The following is a 22,522-nucleotide window of genomic DNA, read 5'->3' on the forward strand; positions in this document are numbered from 1 at the left end:
TCTCTTCTCTTAGTTGTATCCTGGATCTCCAGTGCTCTCTTTAGATCCTGCCCTTGTTCCTTTTCATGTTTTCCTAAGGGTACCTAAGCTTTCTACACCTCCACTTCTCTCATTGGTTGCCACACCAGCTTCACGTAACTCTCCACCCCCGCCCGTTCCATCTCAGCTGTGTACCTTCCCGCCAACTGTCCATTCTCTCTCACCTCCTTCCATCTTTGAGTGCCACCCTTCTTCCAGTTACTATCCTTACAAGCGTCACTATCTCTCCCACCTTCTTCCCTTTGGGCACCTCTGGTGAGGAATTTGCATCTAGCAAGTGTGTATAAACCCTAGCTTAAAAAAATGATTATTAACTAATACAATTCCACCCAAGAAAGGATGGTCTACAAACCAGGCCCCCATTAAACTCCATGCTAAAAGCATAATAAACACCTGGACCTTGCTGCATTATTCTCTTGCTCTTCAGCACATGATCTCCAGTGGCACAAAGCCCATTCAGATGTCACAAGGGCCCTGTTTACCAGCACCTGTGACAACCATGTCACTTTAGAGCATGTTTTTAAGTTTACACATCTGTTTTTAGTTCCTTATGATAAACCCCTCACTTGGTTGCAATGTAATATGAAATTATAAGCCATACCCCTTGTGGTGTGGTAATGAAGGGTTTACATAATTAAGCGTATCATACTTGTGTCCGGACTTTGAGCCCAGCTCAACTGTATAAGAGTTGTGGGTATACAGTATAGTGAAATATAACTAATAGCTTTTATATGAAAAATTATGAAACAAAATGTCACATTTTTGGTTGAAAGTATATATGGGGGTGGGGTAAGGGATTAAAAAGGGTGGAGGGATAGGGGGGAGATAATAAAGCCAGGGATATAAATGGTCGGCCTTGGGGGCAGGGGTGCCCAAAAATAAAAAAATCAGTTATTCATCATTCACTAAAAAAGTTCATTTTTTATTTATCAACACATGGAATGGAGTTGTGTATTCTGGCCACACACTCTGTCCCTGCCAGACCATCAGGACCAGAGATTGAATGGCTATGCCTCTTTGATCCTTTTGTGATGTCGGGTAACACCTCTCTCCAGCCCAGCAAACTCTCAGCAGGGGTTGGCCTGGGCAACCAGAATCAAAAGGCAAACACCAAAACAAAGGGACTAGTCTCATATGAGGGTGTTGGATACAAAAAGAGCTTTTGAAGCCATGGGCCTGAGAAGGTAGGCGGGTTAGTGTAGACAGAGCGGCGTCCGCATAATTGGAGGAGGGTGCCACCACATTATTAATCTTTGAACTTCTCTCTCCTTCCTGTCGCCTGAACTTCCTTTAGCAGAAATCACTTTGAGGATGATGTCAGAAGGCAAATATCACTTTTCCCAAGCACAGGGAGTGGAGGTCTTAAAGCAAGCTTGATTTTTTTCAATCACCTGTGGACTTTTGCCTATAAAAGAAGGGACCTCCCACTCCTCATGTAATTCATCTTTGGACTTCAACCCTTCAAGAAGAATTTGTTGGTCACAGCTCGAAGAGCAGTCCTTTCCAAAGTCCTCCAGTTGTTGAGGTGAATGCAGGTGATCCAAAGCTGAGGCAAACTCTGCTCTCTAACCATCCCCAGGGCACATTGGGGGTGCCCTGCTGCTGTATCAAGACCTGCCTCTCTGCCAGCTAAGCGCGTACCCAGGACATCAGTGGAGCTGAAGAACACCTGCGTGTGTTTACCAGCTTCCTACGTGTTTGGGAGAACAAGAACAAGGCCCTATCTTGTCCCTGAGCTGCTTCATTGCGACTCAGCAACCAAGCAGTTAGTCTCCTGCATTTCGACTGGGTTATAATGCATTCAAAACAGAACCTATGGTGCTGCCTTTGGCACTTCTTCAAACTCTTTGGACTGCTATTACTGCAGCCTCAAGCCAGTTTGCTGCTGCCCTTAACCAGCAGAGCGCATCATTGTCTCCACGTGAAGAAGCTCAACATTGCGAAATAATTCAAATTCCCACCTGCCTCACTTTGAATCTGACTGGATGCCGGCTCTGCATCTGGATCACCACAACTCACCATATCTGAACCTGTCTTTAGCCGATCACAATGCACCAATAAACCTGGGTCCGCTGGAGTCATCACTGATCCCTAGCCTAAAAATACCTCCCATGTGACTGCTACCTGATCCTGACCCTATGGGTGGTATCCTGGTGGTTAATTCTATGGGAGGAGATGGATATCGGGGAGAATTGGTGATTCCAACAAATGAGTTGCAGTACTCCTCCCTATCTGGTGAATTAGACAGTTTAACTCCAGAATGCCTGATGGCATGTTACCATTATTCAAAACCTTTCAGTGGTAAAACCACTTCTACCAATCAGAACTCTATTTGCGCTTTACATCCACTTAACACCTTTAACACTCATTTAACATCTAATGTCTGTGATGGTTGTTATTTGAACAAAAGTGTCCAACAAAGTAACTTAAAGCGGTATAGAAATCCTTTGGACTCTTAAGTCCCAGAATGCCTGGAGTCAATAGCGAATGAAAGTGATGCCAAGTACAACATGAGGTCTAGTCAGATTCACAATCAGCTGTGTGGAGCATTTAAACTCTTAAAACACATGCAATCAAATGGGAGAGGTGAGGAGAACTGCGGAGAGTGCAGAGCAGGAAGCGAACCCAGAGGCAGAGGCAGCTTCACAGAGATGAGCCATGAAAAAAGAAAACAATGCTAAATGGCAACCTGGAGGCGTAGCAGACCGGTGGAGTGGAACTCTGGTAAAGTGATAGCGGGTGCGCTGGAGGGACCACTAGAAGTAAGCCGTTTACCACGAGACCCGAGTATACGCAGTCCTGTGGAGTGACGATGGTTCCAGCGTTGAAAGAGTAAAAAGCTGATGCAGGAACCAGAGAGGACTCTGCCTGAGATGGGAAGCTTGCCCGACGAAAAATGGAACAAGCATTGCCAAAAGCCAAGAGACATTAAAGAAGAAACTAAAGGGCAAAAGTTGTACAATTCTCCTTATGAGATGTCAGTTTGGTGAAACTTGGAACAAGCATTGCAAAAAGCCAAAGGATATTGAGAAAGCAGTTGAGAAACTTGAACAAACCCCCCTCATGTGGGATATCACTAAGGGGAAAGTTGGAGCAAGCGCAACCTGGAGTCAACAAGGTATAACCAGTGACGAAGTACAACTGTGTTATACTTTAAAGGAAAGTTAACATTGTAGAAAAGACCTGGTGAAAGATATGCATCAGGCAGTGAGCCCTTTTTGGAACGATATACCCGACAGAAGAGTACACCAGTGAATCTGGGAGAAGCAGAATCGGGCAATTCCTGGCAGGGGAGTACACCAGGAATAAATAACATAGAGGAAATGAAAAGATACATTGAAAAATGCCTGTAGAGATTCAGTTGAGAAATTCCTAGCAAGAGTATATCAGGAAATCATAATTTTGAACAATAGTGTGAAAGAGCTACATTAGCATTTGAAGCAATTGTTGAAGTTAGATTTGTTTTGCCATCCTAACAAAAGTGTTTTATGGAAGAGACATTTGCGTTGCCAATTTGAGGAAAGTATTTTGTGAAAGGGACATTTCCATTGACTTGAATCGAACATTATTAGAAAAAACATGTCAATAGTTTTCCTGAATTAGTTCAAGAGAAGGTAACAAACCCCCCTGGATACAAGGATTACTTTGTTTGAATTATACCTTTGAACATTTACACACCTTGGTTGAGGTGGAAACAGACATTTTCTTTGCACCTTTTAATTGTGTTTTAGTGTGAGGGTCAGATATATTTTGGACACATTGGCTTGCTTTTGTTTTAGATTCATAGGCAGGAACATTCGGATTAGGATAGGGACAGATAGGTCTTTATCCGAACCCTTTTTTATTTTAATAGAAATGGCGAATGTTGAAAACATTACAACTTTGTGTCCGCCTCTCATTTCTGACCCCTCACTTCACACAGTCAAACCTCCAAGAACATTGAGAAGGTGACTGACTTCTAACTGCCCCCCTGGTCCATCATTAGACCCAATAATCTGGTTAGGTCCCCCTTAACCCTTTTGTCAAACGAGAACATATCCTTTCACAAACATTGTGGTTATTTATTGCCTTTCACTCCAGTTTCATTACCCAGAGTGAATCTTTTCATCCCTTGTATAGTCTGTGTTCTTTCCAGAGGGGAAAGTTTTGTTTAGTGTTGTTCTATTTGGTTATATTTGCATATGGTTTGTTTAATTAAAATATCTTATGTTGATTTATGCCCCGCTGCCACCCAGGGGCAGTCTCCAGACGCTTATATCACACCCCACTTCAGAGTATATCCTGCCTACATTACCATAAGGCAAAGAAGGTATATCTCTTACATGTACCTGTTTTTATGATCACTCTTGTTTTGTAGAAATGTGAGGGCTGTTAGCCACTACTCATCCTTGTACTCCTGAGGGACAAGTCATTTCATCTCCCCTCTTTCCTCCTGGTTACTGTCACTCAGCTTTGTCACCTTGTCACCTTTTTAGGCATCCCCTGTCTTCTCAGACATCCTTCCCAGCTCTTTATTATTTCTCCTCTGTGATGAATCTCAATTGATGGACACTGCCTTCCCCTGCACTCGCATATGCTGGAAGGACCAGTCAGTAATTGTAAAAGTTCAACATTTAGTTCAATCTATCCCTCAGAGAGAGTATCTTTTGTATAGGAATTCTTTTTTTCTACATTTGCAAATTGACAATAGTTTCACATATAGAAAAGTGTTTTTTCATAATGCAATTGTGTATATACTATTCTAGTATATTCATAGTAGAATGGGCTCAACGTGTTTCGGCAAATAACTCTCCCTTCTTCAGGATCAAATTAAAGTTCAGCAAGACGTATTTAAAGAATTAATTGCTTCAAACATCAGCGTAGTCTACAAGGTAAGTGAAACAATTTGTTTCAGTATATTGCAAAATTCTGTATATGATGGACACATTGTGGTCATGTTGTTGGAATTGCACACACTTGCCTGTCTTGAACTGTTTTGAAATGCTGTTCAGACAATCTGTGACACCTCCGCATCAGACTGTAGTTATGATTTTGAGGATTCTAAATATGGAAAGTGAAATGATAGTACTCCTGTAACTCTCTAGCATAATTTATTTGCTAATCACAAGTGTATGTACAAATAAATACCTGTTTGCTGTTGACTGTCCAGTGGACCATAATATAGATTGGCTCTCGATGTACATACATCCTGTTAGGCATCCATCAGCTTAAATTAAATGTAAATGTGAATGATACATCGAGATTTCCTTCTACCTTATTCTTATAGACTACATCACAACTTCCTAGCAGGGTGTACATTGAGAGATGATCGATATTTTGGTCCACTGGACAGTAAACAGGTTTTGAATGGATTGTGTCCTCCAACGTATTCCACATCTTTGACATGTAATGTCCACAGCTGTGTAATTCAGAAACTTTTTCGGCAGAGGGTGTCCTGAGTCGATGGCGTCGGGTCGATGTCCCTCGAAGGCCTCTGTCGAGGGCAACATCACTGGATGTTATAAATAGGACACATGGCGCATGTAGCCTCAGTTCCATTTTTTCCGCAAACGTATTTGCTACGGAGACTCGGCGCACCTCGTGTATTCCTTGTGAATGTTTTATGCTTCGATCCCTCCGACTCTGCGGTCTGGCTTTAAGACTTGCCAGGACTGCAAGTCTAAGATGTCGATTACAGACCCGCATCACATTTGTTTGTGGTGCCTGGGCGAGAGTCATGACACAGACGACTGTTCCACATGCCAGTCGCTGACTGCTGAGGCCTTGCGGGAGCATAAGGGGAAGCTCCAGGTAGGTAGGGGTTCTAAACCCAGTAAGTCTCATAAAACGTCCACCGACGATTCGAGGGGTGACTCTCCATGTCATGGGTGCCGGGGATCTCTGTCCTGGAGTGGTTCCTGCCATTTGTCCTCCTCGTTTCTGCATTCCAGGAGGCGCCGTCACCGCTCGCCTTCTCCGTCGTCCTCGGAGGATGGAGCCGCGAAGAAAGTGGCTTGTCCGACTAAGTCCTCGACTCCGGAGGAATGGGCAGCCTTCAGGGAGCAGGTGCTGGGGATTTTTCAACCCCACACCACAGTTCCCTCCACGCCTTCGGAAGAAGCCGGCAAGGAACGGTCTTGATCTGTGGCTCGTGCGCCTTCGGGCTCCGGTCCTCGGCATGATTCTCATCGGGAACCTTCAAGGTCCCGTTCGGACAAGGTTAAGAATGATCGCATGAGACGTGCTTCCAGGTCTCAGTCCTCATCCCTGGTGAGAGCGCAGAAACCTGGTAAGGGCTCGAGGTCAGCATCGACTCCATCGGCGCCGTGTCAGTTGGAGACGAATGTCGAAGCTTTGCCTTCGCACCAGCACTCAGCGCCGTTGTCGATGCTGAAGCCATTAGCCTCCTCGCCGCCTTTGGGGCCTTTTGGCCAGAATTTTCCAATGGAGATACCTGTTACTGTGGATCCTCCAAGGAAGGCTACTTCCAACTCTTTGAGGCCTGTTAAGCATTCCAGACCCTCTTATGTCCCGAGGCAGGAGTTTTTCCTCCCTCTCGATGACCTCTATGAGGAGAGGTCAGATTTAGATTTTGACCCTGTTGAGCCTGATGTGGCTCCTGTCTTTTCCAGGGACAGTCAATTGGAAGAGTTACAGCAATCTCTTCATGATGCCAGTGGCTTGGACACTTCTCCTGAGGTGGAGTTTAGCATGATGAGTCGTCCTACAGACTGATGGCTAGAGTATCTTGGTTGGTCTAGTCCTCCAGAAGCTTTTGTTTAGGATGACTTAACAGATATTTTGGATCAAGGTCCGTCCTCTGACCCAGTGTTACCATTTCATTTGACGTTGCAGAAAAGGGCGCCGGCTGCTTGGCAGACGCCGGAATCTCTTCTGGCAGTAAACAAATCATTAGCTAAAAAATACCGCCCTTCCAGCAGCGACCCCAGCTACCTTTCATCTCACCCCACGCCCGAGAGTTTGGTGGTTCAGGTGGCTACGGCCACCTCGAGGCAGGCGGCGTAACCTACCATCCCTCCTGATTGGGATGACAAACGCTTTGTCGGGTTCTCCATCCAGAGGTCAAGACTCTCAACCTTCACGCTTGGTATCTTAAAGGTTGAGGTCAGAAGGTTGAGGTATAAGGATGACGTGATGGAGGTGTTGCTTTCGGCCAGGCGGCCAGCAACCAAATCCGTGTAGGTTTTGCGACTGGTGCAGGGGACAAAATGTTGATCCTTTTCAGTGTTTCATTCCCATGGTTCTATCTTTCTTGCTTTCTTTGGCCCACAGGGGCCTTCAAGTAGGTACCATTGAAGGCTACCTGGCTCTGTCTATCTTCAAGTGCTGGTCTGAAGAATGTTCTTATTTTAAGATTCTTTTGATTTCCCAATTTCTTAAAGGGCTCACTAATGTGTTCCCGCCGTTCCCGTTCCAGGTGCCGGTTTGGGATCTGAATTTGGTCTTGAAATTCATGATGGGTGCGCCATTTGAACCTTTGCACTCTTGTCCTTTGAGACTGTTGTCTTTCAAGACTGTGTTCTTGCTTGCGGTTACACCAGCTCGCAGTGTGAGAGAATTGCAGGCACTTTCATCTAAGCCGCCCTTTACTGTGTTCCACAAGGATAGGGTTGTACTGAGGGTATGTCTTTCCTTTCAACCTAAGGTAGTATATGAATTTAATTTAAACCAAAAAGTGGTTCTTCTGTCTTTCTATCCTCCTCCTCATCCTGGTAAGGAAGAGGAGCGACTCCATAGGTTGGACCCTAGGAGAGCTCTGAACTTTTATATTTCTAGGATGTCCAGGGTCAGAGTGGACAATCAACTTTGTGGGGTATGCTCGATACCAATTGGGCAGGCTGTTACCAAACAGACCTTATCCAGGTAGATTATCCTCACCATTGTTGGATGTTACTGATTGGCGGGCAAGGACTCTCTGGAAGGGTTGTGAGCTCATTGCACTAGGGGCGTGGCTACTTCCCCAGCCCTGCAGTGGGGAGTTCCTATTAGGAATATTTGTGACGCAGCCACATGGGCTTCTATCCACACCTTTGTCAAACATTACTCCCTGGATATGCTCCATGGTCAAGACCGTTCTTTATTCTGCCATCTGATTGGGTATTCTAAACTCTTTTCCCTCCTCCATTTTCTTGTACTGCTTTGGGAGTCTGTCAAAGATGTGGAATATGTTGGGAGGACACCATCCATTCGAAGAACAAGTTACTTACCAACTGGTAATGTTCTTTCGACTGGATGTGCCTACAATGTATTCCACATCGCCCTCCCAGCCTGCCCCTCTGGAGAATTTCCCATGCTATTGCAGCTTACGTTTTCACACGGCTATGTGCAGTCAAGCAGGCATTGGATATGTGCATGTCACACATTATGGAGGAAAGAACATAAACTGAGGCTACGGCGCTGTGCGTCCTATTTATAACATCCGGTGACGTTGCTCTTGACAGAGGTCTTCGAGGGATATCAACCCAACGCCATCGACGCAGGACGCCCTCTGCCGAAAAAGTTTACGAATGACACAGCTGTGGAGATTGCATGTCAAAGATGTGGAATACGTTGGAGGAACATCCAGTCGAAAGAAAGTTACCAGTTGGTAAGTAACTTGTTCATTTGTTTGCACATGCACTTGTTATTAGCAAATAGATTATGCTAGAGAGTTACAGGAGTACTATCATTTCACTTTCCATATTTAGAATCCTCAAAATCAGAAGTACAATCTGATGGGAATGTGTCACTGAGATTGACTGAACAGCATTTCAAAACGGTTCAAGACACAGGTGATTTTGTGTAATTCCAACAACATGACCACAATTTTTCCATCATATACTGAATATTGGAATATACTGAAACACATTTTTCACTTACCTTGTAGACTATGCTGAAGTTTGAAGCAATGAATTGTTTGAATAAGTTTGCTGAACTTTAATTTCCTCCTGAAGAAGGGATAGTTCTTTCTTGAAACCCGTTGAGCTCATTGTACTACGAGTATACTAGAATAGTATATACATATTTGCATTATTAAAAATACTTTTCTATTGTCAATTTGTAAATGTTCAAGAAATCAAATGCCTGTATAAAAGTGTAGAGGAGCAGGTGAATGCATCTGCAGGAAGTCCTGCCCCAATTCTGCCTATATGTTGGAATCCGGAAATTGTGACGTGCACAACGCCAGTGATGGAGCCTATTCCACAAAGAGTCTTTGAGACAAGGTATCCGTTGAGAAGACCCTATGTGATGTACCCTCGCAGAGATGACAGTCTCTCAGAGGAGGTTCCTGACGGAATATGAGGATGAGAAGAAATGAGGCTGGTGAGGTCACAATAAATGATCATGACGCATGGACAATAATGGTCGAAGAAGATGATGCATAGACCTTTATAGAATCTGATGACAAAGTAAAGAATCAAGAAGGCTTTCATATGCGGAAGAAAGATTGCACGTGTGAAGAAAAACTTCAGAACATGCAAGCCGTTTTATAGCTGTACAGATGCTGTAACGCAAGTAGGTTAAGTAGTCATAAAGGCTGGATATACACACTGAATAGACTGCAGGCGTTGCCACCATTATATATAATTCTGGAAATTGGTGTCACATATTAGTAAGCTCAGACCCGTGAAGAAAGGAGGATCCGAGGGCTGTGTTGCAGCAAGAAAACAGACAAAGATCAAGGAAAGGCCTGGAATAGCTGTCTGGCATGGTGTCAAAGGATGGAGCAGCCAGGAACGGGTTATCTATCCTTGAAGAACAGTGGACGGACAAGAGAAGCAGAATCAGCCCTTGTTAAGGTGTGAGGAATGAACACCATGAGTGCCAAGTTCATTAATTCGAAACAAATTCTGCAAAACAGGCCAAAGTCTCCTGTCACATGAGTCGAGGATGGAAATAGGAGTGGATGTGCAGACTTGAGCTACGATATGAATGTGCCTATACTCCCTTTTTATTCTCAGGAGCAGTGATACTTTGCAAGGCCAAGTTCAAAGACAATCTGAATGGCAGAAGGCATGAGCGATGAGAGATCTAGGGATAATTGGGTGGGGAGACGTAATCCAGTCCACCCACCAGCACCTGGGGTTCCAGCTTGCGTGCTGCTAGTGAACCGAATATTCCAGGACGGCACAAGCGTGTCACCCAATTGTAGAAGGCCATATAATGAAGGACCTTATAGTTTGAGAGCCAATGGTGTACCGTGTACCTAGTAACTGATGAGGATGACTTACACTAGGTGTGGGCATAAGTTGTCCACCTGACTGTAGAGACCCAATCACAACCCGATCCCTTAAAGAAAGTATACTTGGATGTTCCCCTTGAACATATTACAATCCCACATAGATTTTCTTAGTTTTCCACGTAGTATGACGTTACTTATGATGAATTGTTAGTACTTGTGTTTTTTATGCAAAATGATTGAGAGCATGATTGAACGTCCATTGATGTCTGTTGTAACTACCTGTTTTAGACAATTGAAAATAAAATAGTCGGAGGAGACATTTTGCCAACTTCTTGAGTCAGTCTTGTTATTTGGTGTAAGAGTTATTCTGCATTCGCTCCATCGTACCATGTCACCTCAATTAATGGACCATGCGGGATCAAAAGATAGACTATGAGGGATAGATTGAACTAAATGTTGAACTTTTACAATTACTGACTGTCCTTCCATTATATGTGAGAGCAAGGGACGGGGGTGTCGGTCAATTGTGGACACTTTACTCTTTTTTTGCAATTCTCAAAACGACCTGTAGTGTCATGGTCGTCCTTTTTTCCCCTGCACCCTTGAATGACTGAAACAATCAGTAACTTAATTGAGTAACATTTTTTACCACTATATTTTAATTAAGGTGTGTGTCTAACCCTCTATTTGTATGTCATCCCTACTCCCCAGGGGATGGGCCCTTCCCATGAGGCCAGGGTGGTGGGGCCACTACCCAATAGTCCCCCTGCGGTTGGTACTCAGCGGAAGGATCGCATGTGAAGATACCTCCTCTCTAGGGACTTGGGAGAATATCTCAGGAGAAGGCTGTATACCCACCCTCCACCCATGCCCTATGCACCCCTTCAGTCCTTACACCTCACATCCAACACAAACTCCCATAGTGTAAGTATACCCATGTACTTCTGTAACATCTATGAGGTTGACGTAACCAAAGGTACTGGGACAAAGAAGATCCTTGAGAGCCCTGACCCAAGTACTGGGACGGGTGGCCAATAGGAGTAATAAGGACTGACAGGACAACCACAATTGCAAGTGTTGACGTTGTGCCGGTGTGTGGAGCCGGCATGATAAAAGGAAAACAGAAGGACACTTTGGCTTCAGCCCCCGATGAGCCAGAGACATTCGAACCGCGTCAAGAGAGGAATCCGGCTTAGCTGCAAATGTAGGCAAGCAACCTGGTAAGTCCAGAGGAGATTGAGCAGAAAGCAACCACAAGGCCAGTCCTGATAAACCGTGCTGTGGGGCGGCCATGACCAGGTGGACCGAATGGTCTGCCGTCGGCACTGACGCCAGAAAGCATAGAAGCAGACAACAGAGGCAAGCAGCCAGTAGACCGAGGGAGAAGGAACACCAGTGCAGTCATCAAGACGCTCGATCCCAGGAAGAACTGGATTGCTACCCAATCCCAGTGGCGGGTACGGGGTAGTTCAGGAGGCACGGTAGGGATGTGGGGCAGACAGGAAGAGGGTCTTGCATCAGTGGACTGCTTCCTTGGCACAGTGGCCTAAGGAAAACCACTGAGCACCAGAGAGGGGTCTAGGACCTACATCAAGAAGCAAGGCTTCTTCCTCGTAGCAGTACTTGGAGAGAGAGTGAGCCCAGGGAGCTGAACCGAATAGTGAGAGAAGCAAGGGTCTGGGAACCAAACCAGGAAGCAAGGTATCTTCCTTATGGTCATACTTGGCAGCACAGTAAACCAAGTGTACCAAACCAAAGAGGGAGAGAGACCATGGTCTGGGACCCAAAATCAGAAAATAGAACAAGTCATCTTCCTACTTGCACTACTTGGTAAAGAGAGATAGCAAGTGAGTACAAAGAAGAGAAGCTAGGGTTGGGGGACCCTTCTAACATTTGAGAGCTGTGCATTTGGAACTACATGGGATGTGAACCAGGGTAGGGAAGTCATTCCCCCTGGTTGTGTTTAACTATTAAGTCAAGATACTAGGAGCAGGGAGTCACCCTCTTAGTAATCCAACTGGGCAAGATGTTCTCATACATACTGTAAAAGATTGGCAGTGTATCTGTGAAGGACAATTGTTTGAACTTTGACTTGTGTGTTTTTTCCTGGGGAAGGAAGCCATTCGCCAAAACCCAATATTTGAAAACTAACTTCTACCACCAGTCCACTAGAAGGGAGTCCTTCTTCTGGACCAAGATCTACTTGATCTTTAGTTTAGTATTAAGTTTAAGTGACAGAAGTAGGGTTTTGACACAGGACAGTGGACTATAGATATATACGGACATTCTGACCAAGCCATTGGTCTTTTAGTTGAGGCAGGGAAACCCCTCTTAGATTTGGCGAAAGTTAGGTTTTCTCTTGCTTTTCTTAAACAATAAAAGCCTTTAACAACCGCTATGCCACCTGTGTCACTCTCTTCCATCTGCACCGTTATACCCCCTTTAAACCTGTGGGCACCACCCACCTTCTCCCTACTTTCACCCTCTTTGGCCACCTCTCTCCCACACCTTACCTTTTGTTTTATTTCTGTTGGTTTATTTCCTTGGTGTCCCAGGCCTTGCCCTTTGCTCCGTCTCCAGCAGTCTGTCACCAGGGTCTTGCTCTACGTCCAGCCCCTTTTTCTCTTCCATCCTTCTGAAAATGGTCTCATGACTCAAAACTCCTGTCTCCCACTGTAAATCCAAACGCCCACATCGACTGGGGGCCTATGTGGGATTCCTGTGAGGGTCATCACCTGTGACTGTGAGGCAGAGAGTGGTTGTATTTGGTTGGACCTTATGGCAGCACCTGTGTAAGGTTTGGTATATTGGAGCTGGACCAAGTCTTAAATTACTAATCCATCATTTTTTACCATACTCCCTTCTCCATGGTGTCCTAGGAACCTTGTGGTATTTCCTTGATATATTACATCTTTACAACCAGTCTTTGCCCTTTGCCAGACTGTTCCATGACAGTGAGTTAACTGGAACTGCCTTTAGGTTCAGCAATGTTTCTTTGGAGGAGCTCTCAGGGCTCGAGGTGCAGAAAAGTGAGCACTGCACCTGTTCCGGTACTCGACATGCTGCATGGGTATCCAAGGAGACATGGTGTGCCCCTGGAGTTTGAAATTACTCTCAGGGCAAGAGTGGCAAGAAATTGACAGGCAGTCTTGCTGTGCAGGTGCCATAGGAATTATGTACTTGCAACAGTGGTGTAGATGGTCTCGCCAAATAAGTGTCCTAGAAAATGTGTATATGCATCCACTGTCTAGACAGACTTGGTGAGTACTATAGAAAATCTGTGCGCGCCTCGGCTCTCAGACCAAGCTTGCTGACCGAGCGCCTTAAGAATCTGGGATGTACTTTTGATGTCTGAGCAGGTGCTCACTACTGTTTTTTTGCAAGTACTCTATTTGGCCACTACATGGGTTTTTTGGCTGAAAGAATTAAAATCTCTTAAAGGTACAGTGTTTGTAATGACCCCTGGTTTAGTAATGCCAGGAGCATGGGGAGACCTTGATTTCTGTGAAGCTGTATAGTCTCCGCTGCCCAGATGTACAGGTGTTCTCCTTTGAAGGGATGCTTCCCCCAATAGGCCTCATGTGAATGTCTGCTTCCCCACTAAGTGAGAATGACCAGGGGATCCTTCCCATACAACCCCTGTAATAACATACATTAACTTGGGGAAGTACCCGGCTCCCTTGGTCACCCCACAAGATGTCATCAAGGTTAGGAAGTAGGCTTTGTTACATATTAAAGACATCATTTAAGCATTGATGCTCATTTGATGCATTACAGGCCTGGGTAAGGGAATTAAGACGAAGAAAAAATAAATTTAAGGTAAACAAAACAAAGAAAAAGACCAACACAATGACTTCTCTAAATGTATTGGTATTTCAATTATTTCAACAGCTTTGCTACCTGGTCAGACACTCTATAGTTACCTGTTCAGTGATGTGTATGTTGTCAGCGCATTTGGCAGGAAATCTGGTTGTCTTTTTTTTATTTTTTTTAAATTTTTTTTTTTTAACCTATCTATTTCATGTCTCCCTTATTTTCCAGTGTCCACTGCCAGTTGATAAAATTGTTTGCTCGAGGAATTGAGAAGACTTCGAAATGTGAGGACCAATTTGAGCCAAACAGAGTGTAACAGCAACCTCGGCTACATATTTTATTGTAAAAAAGTGACTTTTGTCAAATAAAAAATCAAAACAATGTACTGTGTGTTGAAGATAGGCTGGTGTTAGTAAATTATATTTTTTATATATATGTATAAACTGTATTTTAGGATGATTTAGTAGCATACAATTTTAGAGTGTGAAACTTGCAACGTGTGACTTTCAAAAGGTCTTGTGTGTTTTTCTCTAATTTCGATTAGGCTTTATAATTGAAACCTTTCACTTTGTTTGGGGTCTCACAGGCTTTCACTGTATCTCATTTAATTCCATGGTTTTCATATTAAAATAGATGTGCATTTTGTGACTGCTACACAAATATCTGCAGAGACAGAGGATTGATACAGAGTATGTGTGATGGCAGTGTTGGCATTAAAATGGAGTCTGTACATATCTTTCTTTCGTGGGGATGCTAGAGTCCAGCCAACAGTACATAGATACAGAATCAAATCATCCACATCCTCTCTGCCTCCAGCACTTTTTCCTGGCTTTATAAATACAGAAACCTTCAGCTAGTCTTAATATCTTTGCTTGATTGTAATGCTCTCCTGCACCTTAAATAATCTTGGAATACACATTCCTAATAATAATAATACATGTGCGTACAAACGCTTTTTAGCATATTTTAGAAAAATTGAGCTATTTATTAGCTATTTAACTAAATTCATTTAGTTTAAGCATATTGCAAGAAAATTACCTTTTATGTAGGGAATTCACTGTGTGAATTGTCTAACATATGATGCAATTGATTGTTTTGAGAGTATCCAAATATTTTCCTAACAGTGCTTTGTATGTATTTTACGATTCCCCAAATAATACCGCAATCGGGTAGTTTCATGATTTGCTAATTTTGTTTTATTGCGATCTCAGTTGTCCAATTTCATAAATGTATTTCGATTGGTTTTCTGTTAAAGAATTGTTGTATACACTGAATCTATTTTTCTATAAGACACAACATACATTCAAAATATGAATTCAGAATAATATTAGCAGATATGCAAATGTTCTTTAAAGGACGAATTACAAAAATAACATTTGGAAGCAGATCTTTGTCTCTGTTGGGCCACGTATAATGTGGTTGCCCTAATACATAATAAAAATGCTCTTTCGTAGGGGTGCTAGACAGGCATAATTCGGTCATGAAAGCTTCCATTCTTTTTCACGAGGGAAGAAATAGATTGTATGTAACCCAGCTCCTCGTTATGTATTAATATGGCTTTGATCCCAAGCAAAGGACTTAAAAGATTACATGTGGTTCCATTTCATTACACTTTCTTAGAATTAAGTACTGTATTACAATTTGCGTGCAAGACGTGTAATGTATCAAATTGCTCCTGTTTTTCATTCATTTAAATCATGCAATTCATGCACTCTAATGAGCATATTGATATACCCAAGTGTTTATGTAGACAGACATTTTGACTTTCCAGAATGGGTCATCTAAGACAAAATGTCACCTACTTTAAGCATTTTCCCTAAATTACTGCCACCTACAAAAAAACTACTTTATAGTTTTTAAAAAATATGGACGCGTTTCTCATTTAAGTGATGGCCTTCTCACTAGAGGAATTCTGACATTGCTGACTAATTTTGAAACACTGAGGGATTTTCCCCTAAGTGAGTAGGGAATCAAGAAGCAGACCCCCTGCTTTTCATGCTTGCAGAGGCAGCAGCACCTCATCCACACCTCACTGATGATGCCAAGTGGGGCAGAAACACATCTGGGATTGCTGTTAGTACTCCTACACAGAGACTACCCTTATGGGTGGGACCAGACTGACATGCTGATGGAGGTTCTCCTTTCGGTTGGCACAGCGTTAAACATGATTGAGGACCCCAGGAGTTGATTTACTGCAAAAAGCAGTAATACTAGTACCATACACAGAGGACTTAAAAGTGATGCATCAGTTAAAACCAGCTTCCCTAGCATTATCAATGAAAACTGAAACAAACAAGGACCACCTTCAGTGTCAAGCAAGCATACCCATTTGTTATGAAAATGTCCTTTTTGAAGAACACAACACTTAAAACGCTGCATAATTGTATTTGATGAAACTTTGATTTTATTTCCAGTAAGGAAAATCATAATTGTAAGACAAGACACTGAGATTGTTATCCTAACCACCTGTGCACAATATGTGTATTGGAGTAGAATGCTCAATTACCTTCACGTAGAAGTTGTAGATGATAGAGTAATTTGACCATTCATCTTTTATCATGAGCTCCATCCTTGCACCCAGCATCAAATCTGTGCAGATTGTGAACCATACATTATACAAAAGAATGCATTCCTCGTGCTTAATCAACCAGACTCGTCTGATAGAAATCCAGACGGAACAGTAGTCTAAAGATACTGACGACTATCCAGCACAAACTCGTCTGGCTGCCCCAATCGTAACACATGAAATAATGCATCAAACATCACTTTGCTTGTGGTTAAGTTTGACTTTTCATACCGCATTTCTTTTTATTCCACCCCACATGGAATGAGAAATCCTTTGGTGGATCCACAGTGTTCTCGTTTGGGGTTCTTCAAAAAGCAAAACTAGACCCTCATTAAGATCTTAAGCTTTAGCTATTGGTTACAGTGTATGGCTGAAACAGTTGACAAAGGTTGTTAATGTTCTACACAACTGAGTACTGCAGTGCTGTAGGCCTAAAGAGCCTAATATTGCTCAAAATGAAGCACATCCAAGAATCTTAGCCTGTAGACAAGTACTGACCAGCAGTGAGAGGTGACATGTTGATTGTCCTATATATTTACCTGAGGAAGGTGTAGAAATTAACTACCAATGATCTACATGTGCTCCCATGTTACAGCGGTCCTTCATTTCTTAAGCTGATTGTTATCTGTACTAATCGTTTCTCGGTGCGAGGAGAAAGTCTCCACCGAAACCTCCAGAACTTGCCTGGAAGCCCTAGAATCAGACAGGTTATAAACTGGGAATTGGTTTATTCCAGTTGTTTGTGTCACACATCTACAGATTTCAAAAAGCTCAAAACAATAGTGTATGAAGATGTTCATGCCATTGGCCAAGTCCCCAACCACTGAAAACAAGAATAGAGTTGCATTACTCTTATTACAATGTACAAACAAGAGACTTGAATTATATATAGAAAAGACATGTAAAGCGGAAAAACACTTCTGAAAGGATCCCTAGCTATTCAAAAAATCCTTTTTTGTCACTGCCTTTGACTGCAAAACAAGAGGTCTGATGGCTGGAAGGTGTGGAATTAATCCTAACCTCTGACATTGCTCTGGGCAACTCTCCGAACCATCTTTCCTCAGCCTCCAAAAGGGGCAATCCAGCCCAAACTGCTAGGTCACATCCCTTCTGCATGAGGCCAAACGCATCCCCAGACAGTCATCTGCCTTTTTGGGCATCATCAGTGAGGAGTAGCTTGGTTCTCTAGGTCCAGTAGGCTTGTGAACCACAGTTGGGCATACCTGAAACCTTCAGAACTTGCCTGGAATAAGTACCAGACAGGTTATACAGTTGGAATGGCTTTATTCCAGTGCTATGCAGCAGATCTACAGATTGCAAAGAAGCTGAAAACAATAGGGTATGAAGATGTTAATGTCCGTGGCCAAGTACCCAAGCCCTGGAAACTAGGACAGCGTTGCCGTACTCTATTATTACACTGTACAAACAAGAGACCCAAATCACATAAAGAAAAGACGTTTAAAGTACAAAATCACTTCTGAAGGGATTCCTACCTATTCAGAAGTCTTTGTTTGCACTGCCTTTGAGTGCACCATATAGTGCACAAGCCAGGTGGAAAACACAAAAAGTGTGGCTTTTTAGAGTGTATCAAAAACATTGATATCTTAAATAGATGACATAAAGACTGCAGCTACTGCATCAAGTCTGGGTTGAACATCTAATCGCTCGTTTCAGAAATATACCTAAAATTATTTTACACTAGTATACTGGAAAGATGCATTCTGAGGCAATAAGCTTATCCTTGCCATAGTCCCACAGATAGTTTGCCAATTGAGTAAGTCTTTTGGAATAAGTGACTCTTTTCCTTAAAGGAACATTTAAATCAAGTCCTTTTGAAAAAGTTGAATACATCTCAGAATGTTGGCTAGGCTCTTTATTGAAGTGTCTGCCAGGACTGGCATTTTACAGAACATGATTTCAATTTAGCTGACGGGTACCTCTGGTATGGGGCTGATTTTTCTTTTGACCATCATTCATATTAAGGGCAGACCTGATCATAACATATGAACGGGAACCATAAATAATGTTGCTATTCTAGACAGTCAAATTCTGTAATCCACAAACTTATTGCCGGCATTCATGTTGAAGGACATCAAGACTTTATACTTATAAGCCTGCCTCAAGACAGATGGTTCCAACATTGGGAAGTCCTTTAATTTGGGGTCCAAAAAAAGGCCTGAATAGGGGAATGGCCAAAGACCTAAACCATTTGCAAGACTCCTTATCAGAAAGTGTTGGGCTTCAGAACCCCTCTCGCCTGCTTTCTGATCAGTCGAATTGTCTCCTTTGGAATAGGAAGCTTTGACTTCAATCTTTCTTCTGTACCATGTTTTTATGAATTTGATGTAGCATGTTGGGATGTAAAAAGGCATACAGGAAAATAGATTAAGTTCTAAGGCATCCATGCTATTTTGAATTGTCGGTACCTTTGATGCATTTTAAAAATTAGGCTATTATGCTAGAAAAATCTTTCTTTGAGATCTAACCTTACAAGTCAATCCTGGGAAGGGACCTGGCCCTTGGACACTTGGATACTTAGGATCTTGAAATCACTTTAGGTTACTCATTTGTAGATTTTGTTGCAGCTTTATTAGTGGACACAACTTTTTTGGGCCTTCTCCTCCCCTGTAAATTGTATAAGATGCCAAGGATAGGCCAACACAGGATTCAATAGTCTGACAGCTCTTGACTAACGAAAGGGTTCACAAATAGCTTGAAATTTGATCCCATTCTTAAAGGCCCTACCTCTGAAAACCTTCTGTCCCCCAAAACAACTTGGTAATTTGGTAAGAATGTTTGCAGGGAAATTGGGATAACACAACTGTTTTTGGTTTAAAGGAGGTGTGCTTGGCATGTCCTCCAGCTGTTCTCAGGGAAGAAGCCAGTGTCTACTTTAAAGCCCTTGAACAATCTCCTGTCCCTTTGTGATAGCCAACCATCCAATAGGAAATGATAAAGTGCCCACTGAACAATACCAGTGGTGAACACAAAAAGACAAACTATTGTACTTCCTCCAGAGACACGTGTATACATTTCAAAGCCTGATAAACATTTTACTGGGACTATCCAATGCATCTATATTCTGTATTTGGTTCTTCACTGGCTTTCCAGTTGCCTTCCAGTCTACCCTTGGAAAGAAATTGCATCAGCTTTTTATTATTTAAATAGTCGGTTGCCATTTCTGGGAAAACAAACAGCTCTTTGAGCCCAGCCAAGTTAAGATTTTAACATGTCAGGCATGCCCTTCTTTATAGCTGCCTCAAATGTGCCATTTAGGAACGCTAGAAGATTAAAGAAATGTTGGAGTGTGTCCTCACAATATTTTACTTCTCCACCAAGGTCCTCCCCAAAGCAGTCCATAACATTTACCAAATCCTAATAATGTTTGAGCCCTTTCCCAACGTGGCAGGATGCAAGCATTCCTGGAGTACCACTTGACGTCTGCGAAAGAGTTCAAAATGACTCCTGAAGATTCCTGTGGGTGCACCTGAAGCTGGATTTCTTACTTTTTTTTTTCTCAGAAAAATTTACTTAAGACCTCAGAGTTTGAAGACTCATCGGGAAGAGCGGTTTCTGAAATCCCTCTCCTGTAGCAACATCAGTGTCCTTTCACATATCAGTTTTATTAACCAAACTTGTTAAGTTATTTAACAAAAGTAGTAAAATAAACTCGAGAGACTTCAAAAGTGAATCGAATTTTAAACTGGTCTTCCTTAACAATAAACAAAAAACAAGCCCAATCACGGGGGATTGCCAAGAAAACTAAAATAAAAATTGTAACATGCACCATTAATAACAATAAATGTATTTTCAGACCGAAGTTTCACATAAAGCGGCACAAATGACATTTTTATTCTACACCACAAAATAAATGACTTATAATAAGCAGCAAAAAAACTGCCCTGCTTCTTGAAAAATCAACAAAAGTACCCATCACAAAACAAAAACAAATGACCAGAGAAAAGAAAATGCTAAAATGAAAGCATCTGACGAGCTATAAGCAATGTGAGAGGAAACTGCAGATTTGGTTTTTAGTTGGGAGAATGCTGCATGAATATTCTTTGTCTTTGTTGTGTTGTAGGTTTTTTTGCCCCTGGCAGTAATAACAAGTGTATTCTTTTAATAACAGCCATTGTGGTTTGCCTTAATATCCTTAATTCTACATTGTGGACAGAAAAGCTAATTGTGGAATTTCTGCAAGGGTATGAGTTTATTGGAATAATAGTCTTGGCTGCTATTTACTTCAGAAACATGTCCTTAGATTTGCTTGCACATTATGCTCCACTGTACTTGAAAGAAACGACTAGTTCAGCAATATGTCCTTTGATCATTGTAACTACTGGAACATTATTGCGCTTGTGGAATTTTTTATCTTGCTGGCTTCAAGATACTGAAATAATATTTAGGATACTAAAGTGTTTATGGATTTATGAATAAATATGTTGTTGTACAAGAACTATAGTCTTCCTTGTGGTATGCATCCTTTATTTCCTATATCCGTGTTCTTAAATATTGTGTGTGTGTGTGTGTGTGTGTGTGTGTGTGTGTATACGTACACACCGAAGCACAGTCACACAAAGTACATAATACTAAATATTGAAACTGCTGCTCATTGGGCGAGAAGCTCCTGCTCACATCTTTGCATGTACATCTAGGAAATATAGCCTCCATAGGTGTTAACCTCGGTACCTATTCTGGTTGTTGCTGATGCATAACCACATGTTATATAAAAGCCAGTGAGTACGAACATCTGTAAACCTACTCTCCACATTATATATACCCCCATTAATATCATTACTATTGCTTTTTGTACACTGCCAGTTCACCACCATATTGGTCTCAAAGCGCCTAACATTGTCCAAGTGAAGGTGCATTTTATCCAGCAGAGCGACTGCAGAACCTTTACCTGCTGGAAGAAACTGATTGAAAAATAGTGTGATGAGGGAAACAAAATAGCTGTTAATGTAGAGTGAGTGGTATCTAGATTGAAAAGGTGTGTAAACGGGTGATGGAAAAGTTGAGATTGAACTATGTAAGGGTTTGGTACATGTGGGGCTCATAATGTGCTCTGCTATCCGGTGAATGTTGTGGGCAAGCCTGGCTGGGTTCTCCCTTGGATAGACCCTGTCTTTTGAAGTGTCTAGTCTTGTGGGCTGCCTAAATGCAGAAGATAATACAATCCTAGACATATGCCTTGCTTAAGTAACACATATTGAATACAAAATAAGGAGTATGAGAGCTTCAAGAGGTCTGGAAGAGAGGTAAGTCACGGCACTATTGGCTGAAGTTTAGGATGGAGGAACAGAAGGAGTCGCCTTGTTGAATGAACCGCCGTTATCCGTTTTCAAGCCCTCATATTTGTTTGGTTTAACTATTTGGTATTTTTGTATTCGTTTTGATGCCAATTACTACCCTCCTTATTTATCCCCACTGTGATGCTGAAAATGCTTTTGGAGGGGCAGGGCCTCCTAGTCCTTGTCCTACCACTTCTCTGTTTGTATTTTTCTGCACAGGAGTCCAGTTTAGAGCCCTGGCAGTACAGCTCTTAATTTCTGCCTTTTGGTGAACATTGCACACGGAATATGCTTAGGGCACCATGGGAAGGGGTACACCCTTGTACTCCAGTGTATATTTTTGGGCACACGTGTGTTGCCCACAGAGCAGGGTATGACCTGGTGGCAGCTACATGCTGACTTGGCAGTGGCACTGGGCATCTTACATTTGTGGGATACCCAGAACCTGAAATGGGAATCCTCTGATCATGCGGGACACATGGAAGAGAAGTAACGAGAACCGAATCATCAATTAGAAATTTCGTCTGAATCGGCAAGGCTATCGGTGAGAATGCCTCAAATAGCAATCTAAATTTAAAATGACGTGACCACGGATAAGCGAAATAAGGTTTGCTAATAAACCCCATTTCCTGCAGGATAACAAAGCAA

The 22,522-nt window shown here is 42.5% G+C and overlaps 1 protein-coding gene across 1 annotated transcript in view; it reads left to right on the forward strand.

The window, feature by feature from the left end:
• The window catches only part of CERK (ceramide kinase), a 679,079-nt gene extending 658,043 nt beyond the window's left edge, over positions 1 to 21,036 (forward strand). Inside the window, 1 exon segment of the mRNA XM_069629241.1 lies at positions 14,243 to 21,036. Within this exon segment, the coding sequence (XP_069485342.1) occupies positions 14,243 to 14,330 (88 nt within the window). The 3' untranslated portion in view covers positions 14,331 to 21,036.
• Positions 21,037 to 22,522: the final 1,486 nt, after the last annotated feature.

Source organism: Ambystoma mexicanum, chromosome 12, assembly GCF_040938575.1.
Source record: "Ambystoma mexicanum isolate Mex_15411 chromosome 12, UKY_AmexF1_1, whole genome shotgun sequence".
In the NCBI taxonomy this organism is placed as follows: Eukaryota; Metazoa; Chordata; class Amphibia; order Caudata; family Ambystomatidae; genus Ambystoma; species Ambystoma mexicanum.